Source organism: Phodopus roborovskii, unplaced genomic scaffold (assembly GCF_943737965.1).
Source record: "Phodopus roborovskii unplaced genomic scaffold, PHOROB, whole genome shotgun sequence".
Classification (NCBI taxonomy): domain Eukaryota; kingdom Metazoa; phylum Chordata; class Mammalia; order Rodentia; family Cricetidae; genus Phodopus; species Phodopus roborovskii.
Genome location: NW_026126541.1, coordinates 16073591 through 16081348, shown reverse-complemented (window position 1 = coordinate 16081348; position 7758 = coordinate 16073591). Strand labels below are relative to the sequence as shown.

The 7758-nt window shown below is 45.6% G+C and overlaps 1 protein-coding gene across 1 annotated transcript; it reads right to left on the bottom strand.

Annotated features, from left to right (window-relative positions):
- Positions 1 to 438: 438 nt before the first annotated feature.
- Positions 439 to 7060, bottom strand: Bloc1s2 (biogenesis of lysosomal organelles complex 1 subunit 2). Its single transcript, XM_051199894.1, has 5 exons — positions 6909 to 7060; positions 6452 to 6568; positions 3378 to 3497; positions 2651 to 2755; positions 439 to 917 (listed from the first exon to the last, which is right to left on the bottom strand). The coding sequence occupies exons 1-5, from the start codon at positions 6961 to 6963 to the stop codon at positions 886 to 888; spliced, it is 429 nt and encodes a 142-aa protein (XP_051055851.1). The 5' UTR covers positions 6964 to 7060; the 3' UTR covers positions 439 to 885.
- Between the last annotated feature and the right edge of the window lie 698 nt (positions 7061 to 7758).

Here is a 7758-nt window from a genome sequence, read left to right as displayed (position 1 = left end):
AGCCTTCCTAATGCTGAGACCCTTCACTACAGCTCCTCATGCTGTGGTGACCCCCAACCATACAATTATTTCATTTCTCCTTCATAACTGTAATTTTGTTGCTATTATGAATTTTAATATAAATATCTGATATGCAGGATAGCTGATATTTGACCCCAGAGGGAGCCAACGACCCACAGGTTGAGAACCACTGCCTTAGAAGAGACCCAACCTTAAAATGAAAATGACTGGGGAAATAGTTCCCTGGTTGAGCACTTGAGTAGGAATACTCAAGGTCTAGGCTAGCTCCCTAACTGGGGTGGAGGAAGCTCTCACATCCTAAGTTATGAAAACACTCCTTCATGCCCTCTGCTCAGTCTTTAGGACTGGGCTTGGAGTTAGTTTAGGAGTTTCTGTTATTGGCAGTGTTATGGAAAAAGCAAATTACTGACACACACATTTGTTTTGTTTTCCTTTTTAATTTAGAATCTTGTTAACAATACATTAGCATCATCAATAGAAAACAAAATAGAACAAAACAAAAAGCCCCTGGCCATTTAGAAAATAATGTGCTACCTGACCACTTCCAGGGAAAGCACTTTCACTTGACTCTGGTGGCAAGCCCAGGTACACTCTGGTTTCCCTCTTGAATGGATGACCAGGCATTCAAGCAAAGGGGGAGGAGGAGTTCTGGTCTGAGTTTGTGAGGTGCCGCATTGGAAGAGACTCGGGAGCGGCCACAGCCCTCCAGTTCATCCAGCATTACATGGCTTTGGGATTAACCCCCACAGAGTTCTTTTGAGGAGTTGTGATGATTCGTCAGCCTCAAAAATTAGTGGTTATAAAACATTCTTCCATATTAAAACAAACAGACAGACAGACCACCTGATCCATACGAACATGTTTTCATCGCCTCTCCAACTTCTTGTACTTGGCTTCTGTTTGGGGAAGAAGAGGATTGCATCTTTCAACACTAGCTCTCACAAAAAAGATACTTTTTAGTTAGATTTTTAACCAAGTTCAGATCTACCTACTATACTCCTAAGAAGGCAGCAGCTCCCATCTCATCATCTACTCAAATGGAGTAGATCTTAGTCCTGCACAACTTGGAGGAGTCGATTGTATACACCCTGACTGAGTACCCAAACCAGTCACTAGGTCTAAGTCTATCAATAACACATGCTTAGATAGCTCAGACAGAATGAAGCAAGATCTACTACACTTGCCCTGTTGGGAGCCTTACAAAATTTGGGAAACTTCCCTTCCAGGAACAAACGCGAAAACTGAGTGGAAGTATAAATACATGTTTTGTTTTGGTATTTTTTTTTTAATGTCTATTTCTTTACTCTTCTCCCTACCCCTCAACCCCACATCAACCTAGCCTAGACAGGTCTCACAAATCTCAAGCTGAGCTGGGTGGTGGTGGTGCACACTTTTAATCCCAGCACTTGGGAGGCAGAGGCAAATGGATCTCCAGGTTGGAGGCCAGCCTGGTCTATAGATAGAGTCCTGGAGGACAGCCAGGGCCACAAAGAGAAACCCTGTCTTGAAAAACCAAAACCAAACCAACAAAAGGACGAGAACAACTCTAAAGCTGGCCTCAGACTTGCAATGCAGCCAAGGCTGACCTTGGACTTGTGAATTTCCTGCCTCCACGTCCTGAGTGTTCCAGTTACAGGCACACACCCCAGTGCCCTGTTTGTCCAGTGCTGGGTCAGCACTTAGCATCCCTAGTGTTCCAGTGGTTACGAGGTGGTGCTCTTAAACCTAGGACTTCATACCCAGCAAGCAGGCACTGTACCAACTGAGCTGCATGCCCAGTCCTTCTACGTCCATCTTACATCTCACTTTAGGAAAGCAATTTGGAAAAATACAAAAATCTAAAGATACAGAGATTTAAAATGTCATCGAATAAGCCTTTACAGTGCGTTTCTATTCTTTTTCTTTTTTCTTTTTTTTTTTTGACAAATTTTCAAACAGCCTGAGGTAGGGGGAGGGGGGTTGTCCTGAATTCCTGATCCTCCTGATCACCTCCCAAGGAATTAACGGCATACATCACTACACCCAACCCTTTTCTTGGCTTTTAAAATCTCAGTAGCACTTGGTATGATACCTTTTATGCAGTGAGGTTCACAGCAAATATTTACTAAATGTAACAACTGTGCATAGTAAAATTGACTGTTGATCTCTACTCCTATTAAACGGCCACTGACGATCTACTCTCTTGACACAACCAACAAGTATCAATGGTAGAAATAAAAGAACTTGGGGTAAAGACATGTTCATTACTCTTTACCAAGTAGATAACAGCCAGGGCCAGCAAGCAAGCACTAGCCTTCCCCTGAAAGAAAAAGCAGTTCTCTGGGAAACACATAGCCAGCAATTTCATTTTAAAAGGCATGTGCATCTACATTACTAAGGATAATTCAGCATGTTGAACCACAGTCAAGACCTTGGTACTAGGAACTAGAGAGATGGCTCAGTGGTTAAGAGCACTGACTGCTCTTCCAGAAGACCCGGGTTCAATTCCAAGCACCCACATGGCAGCTCAGAACTATCTGTAACTCCAGTTCCTGCATAGGTACTGCATGCACGTGGTGCACATACATACGTGCAGGCCAAACACATAAAATAAACCCTAAGTGATCACAATAGAAGTAAAAATAATTACCCAGTTTCTTTGAATAAGCATCCAGCTTGTAGGCTGCTTGCTCCAGAGCTGCCACCTGTTCCTCAATCATATTGATCTGGTCCAGATAGGGTTGTAATCCAGCATCTTGAAAAGCAAACCAAATGTCCATATATCGTCAGCAAGTATAGAGAAAGAGTAGAAAGTAAGAAAGCTGGAGTTTCTCCTGCTATGCCCAACAACGACCGGGGTGGGTGACATGAGTGTCGCTGGCAGATGCTCTGGGAAGACGCAGCTGGCTTATCGGGCACATCATTGACGCAGCTCGCGTTAAAGTTGTTCTTCTCAGATTTCCTTCCCTGGAAAGTTCTTACTCCTTAAGCAATGTTCCTGCTACTGACTCAGCATCTTGGGCACGCCCATACCAAGGATGTCCTAGTGACAAAGGGCATTTTTCAGTGGAAAAATTAGTCAGACCACTCTAAATTAACATTTCCAATCTATAGATTTTCTGCTTCTAGAGCAGTCCTTTGGGGGTTTCACTGTTAAATCAATTCACTAGACTCCTACCTGCCCACTCTCCTTCTAGGAATGTACTGACTAAAATCCAGGTTTAGAAACAGAAAGAACCATCCCACCAAAGAATGAAGAAATAGCCCTTGGTTGGTAATGCTTTCTGGAACTCAGGCTCCCAGGAAGCAGGGACTCCCTGTTCCCCGAGCACTGGAAACAAACAGTATTTATTCAAGTGATGAGTATTAGTACTCACATTTCTGGTTTAAGTCCTTTAGGTTTCTGCTGATGTTTATAGCAATATCTTTCATTTCAAGGTACTTCAAGCTTGTTAGCTTATTCATATTTTCCAGGAGTTTATAGTCTTCACTGGTAGCTGTAAAATAACAGAGAATGGGATGCCTCTAGGGTTTGCCTGAAGTTACTGGGATACAGACTTTTAAGTCAAAGGAGTCCAGGGAGAGAATACAGAAGTTCAAGGGACGACCCCCAGGTTACTTTTAATCTGTGACATTTATACTTAGCTTATACCCTGAATTTAATCTGTGACATTTATACTTAGCTATATCCTGAATGTCTAAGTAGAAACTCAGGCAGCAATCAGCAAACTAAACTAAGCAAGGTCTAGAAGAGTTTGTATTATAGTCTGTAGTGAGACAGTCCTTCTGTAGCACTGACCACGCCCACTGGGGGGTGGAGCCATGGGCGGAAGTGACCTGTGGAAGGAGGTCGGAGGGGGCCAGGAAGGCGCTCTTTCTGGCGTGACAGGAAAGGATCGGGTTGAATTTCCTGGTGTTCATCTGTCTAGGTTGTAAGTTATTTCTCCCTGAATAAACATCTATTCGGCCTATTTGTTTATCCTGATCCTTATTTACCGCAATAATAGTCAGAAAAGGAAAATGGCAAACTCTTGTCAAAGAAGAGAGAGGTGAAACAGTCTTGGTACGTCTGTAGAATAAAAAAAATTATGTGGGTGGTGGTGGCACACACCTTTAATTCCAGCACTTGGGAGGCAGAGGCAGACAAATCTCTGAGTGAGTTCCAGGACAGCCAGTGCTACACACGGAAACATGTCTGGAATACATATGTTAAATATATTTCATATATATATTAATATATCATAATATAATATATTAATTAGAGGATTTCATCATATTATATATCAACTAGAGATATAAACCTTCTATGTACATATGTGTATGAGTATATTGGGTATCAACTTGTGTGTGTTTGTGTACATAGGTGTGTACAGGCTAGAGGTCTTTGCTATCTGCCTTATTTCTTTCTGCCTTGCTATCTGCCCTATTTCTCTCATATAAGATTTCACTGAAACTGGAGTTCACCAATTTAGCTAGACGTGCCAGCAAGTTCTAGAAAACCTCCCCAGAATTCAGGTTCTCATTCTTGTGAAGCGATCAATCCAGATGGTGAAAGGTGAGAACTAACCCCCAAAAGCCATCCTACAACCTCCACACATGAACTATGGCACATGGCTATGTACACATGCATGCGGATGCACACACATGTGCACACACACACACACACACATTAGTAAATTAAAAATTTTCTTTTCAAAAAGTATTTGTACAAGAAAGAATGACCAGAGTGGAAAAATAACACTGGCTTAACATAGTTTTATAATCACTTAGAAACTTTGGAGTAATTATCTACAAATAATTATCTACAAAAGTTATTTAAAGCTTCGAATGTAGCTCACTGGGCAAAGCAATGGCTTTGTATATGCAAAGCCCTGGGTTCAGTCCCTAGCAATTCACAATGAACTGCTCCATCTCCTGAGATGTCAGTCTAGGCCCTAAAGAGGTCCATCTGTAAGCTCTTCCTTGGCAATCCTGTTTGGCATAGCCTCCACCCCTACACCCGATGCCTCCCCTCCCATCAGACCATGCCTCTCCTGCAATGATCACTCTCTGCGCTCTGAACTTCTATACACGAGGCACCTGAGTGTCCTCAGAAAACCCACCCAAGAGTGTCAGTAACAGCTAAAAACGGGCAAGCCAAACTGAAACAGTTCCCCACATAAACACGGTTCCTCTTTTCAGCTTCCCTATTTTGGTTGATGGTCCTACCCACCCTTAAAACCTCACAAGTGTCTTAGGATGCTCAATACCCACCTCAACAAATCCTGGGAGGTCTACTTCTGTCCTGTGTTCACACCCATACTCTCCATTTCGTCCTTTTTATCTCTTGACTGTTCTCAGACTCCCATTACTCTCTGAAAACTGCTCCCCCGTCCCTGTCCTCCTCCACACTTGCTCTTACACTGCTATCAAATCATAATCTCTCTAAAACAAGGGCCACACACTCGGAAGCCAGCAACGGAATGTGAACGCAGGAACGCAAGGGTTCATATAATAAACACAAGGAAGGCATTCGCTTCACAGAGCAGTATCTCCCCCCACTCAGCCCAGCACCCTGCTAACTAATTGTACAGCGCTGATAACAGAAAAACCAACCCAAAAAGCAACAAATGAAAAACCCCAGCAAAGAATGGTGCTAAACCACAAAGGACGCTCAGTCTCACTAAAGGAGAGGGACAGGCCAGTGGTGAAAGCAAACCACAGTCTTTGTAAGCGTCCACGACCCCCCCCCCCAACTTCTCTATTAAGCCTTTCCTAGTAGATTCTGGTTCAAAAACTGGGATCCCAGGCAATTGGGGGTGGGGGCTACAAATGGCTCAGCTGGGAAAAGCACTTGCTACCAAGCAAATGTGAGAAATGTGTGATAATCACGACCTCGCAAGCAGTCCTATGACCGTATGTGTGTCCTCTCTCTCCTCCCTCACTCCTCTCTCTCTCCCTCTCTCTCTCTTTTTCTCCTCTCTGTCTCGCAGTACATGTAATTAAAAAAAAAATCTGAATAAGTGAAACAGTGTAAGTTCTTCTGACAGTGCAAATGACCCACACGGTGCAGGCACACTGAATTAAATCTAACTATGTCCCAAGGGTGGATCTCCAAGCCTTCAGACGAGCCTTCTGGTCTAATCAAATTGCTTGCGGATTCCAGCTCTTTTACTAATTGTACCGTTTCCCCCTTTCGATTTCCTTCAACAATCACGCTTAAAACACACCTCCCGTAGGGAGGCACTTCTTAACTAAAATAGAGCGGGATTTTTGTTGTTAGCTATCGTTACTACATTAGAAGAGGCCTGCGATTTGTGTTTCTAAAGTGGGTCCTGAGTTCCCCTAGGGAAAGGGGTGGGGAGCTCTTCTTCCCCCACCCAAGCACTGACAGCGGCTGCTAAAGCACCTCTCAGGTTTCCGCCAAGCCAAACGCAACTCCACAACCGGATCAGCCAGGTCGGCGTCTCACCTGTCAGTTCCCCAGTCAAGTATGTGGCCATTTTGGAGAACATGTCTCGGCAGAGCTCATTGATGTCAGCTTCGGCGGGCTCCTTTGCTTCCTCAGCTGTCTCCACCGCAGCATCATCTGGCCGAGCCGGCGCGATGGGGTAGGGTGGAGCGGGTTGGGGTGGGAGTGTGTGTGTGAGCAAATATTCTATACCCAGACCTAACCCAGCCAAAGCGGCCTCTCCCTACGACCCTCCCGACCTGTGCTCATGCGGCCAGCAGCCTTTGTTCCCCACCTGCCACGATCTCAAGCTCCCCACTTGGCACTCGCCCGCCCGAAACGCCTACTCCTCCATTCCCTTGCTCAGGGGCCAGACCTTCATCTCAGTGCCCTGACGCGGCAGGCAGGTGCACCCGCTCCTGCATCCGGACCCAGCCCCCGAACTAGCCGCTTCGTCTCCATCCACGCCGGGTAGTACCTCTAGCCGGCTCCTCGCGTCGCGTCGCAGGGACGCCGTCCGCAGCCGCCGCCATGCCCGGCCCAACGCTGCTTCCGGTTCTGAAGCGTCTGCGCGTGCGCAGCGCGAGTGCCCCGCCCCGCCGCGCGCTTGCACCCTCCTCGCTTTGCTCATTTTGATCGAGTCACGCCTCAAAAAATAACTTTTTATCAAAGTGCAAGCATGAAAGCGAAACTGAAGCCATGACATGATTGTGAATCAACCCGCTGCTGAGAATCACAACCTGGTGTTGAAGAAGTGTTCATTTCTGCAGCCATACCCTACAACTGTCTCTTAGCTTGTACCAGCACAGCCACCTGTCCTGGGTGGTGACCCCACAGTGAACTTGTCAGCTGAAGTTACTGGAGACAGGTCTTCTTCCCAGACACTAGCACACTGACATGTTTTACTCACCAAAGAATAGCGGCAGGGAATGGTGGCTTTTGTAAGTTGTCTCCCACAAGCCTTCAGCCTGGATTCTTGACCATAAATATTCTCTCCTTTCCCCTGCCCACAAGCCTTGAATTAATATCTTATCAACTCTCTGGGTCGTGCTTCTTAAACTGCAGGCTAACCCCTAATGCGGTTTAACTGAAAGCACGTTGCTTGAAGGAAGCGTCCATCATAGCTGACACATTGGTTACCTCGATTGCATTTAGTTGTTACACAAGTCTCACATACTTAACAGGATGTGAGAGCAAGTGAGAGCGAAGGCATTGAATGAGAAGGTATACTGGGGAGCAACGGAAGGTGTAGAATGTAGGGGAATGGGGTCACAGGGGAGGACGCAGAGGTATAGGAGAATTTTCAGGATGCAGGCTCCCGAGCATCC

Excerpts from the sequence above, each read along its gene's own strand:
- Bloc1s2 (XM_051199894.1), bottom strand. The coding sequence starts at position 6,963 with ATGGCGGCGGCTGCGGACGGCGTCCCTGCGACGCGACGCGAGGAGCCG. Across the intron at positions 6,569-6,908 it reads ACGCGAGGAGCCGGCTAGAG|ATGATGCTGCGGTGGAGACA; the intron begins GTACTACCCGGC and ends CGGCTCGGCCAG. Across the intron at positions 3,498-6,451 it reads CTTGACTGGGGAACTGACAG|CTACCAGTGAAGACTATAAA; the intron begins GTGAGACGCCGA and ends GTTATTTTACAG.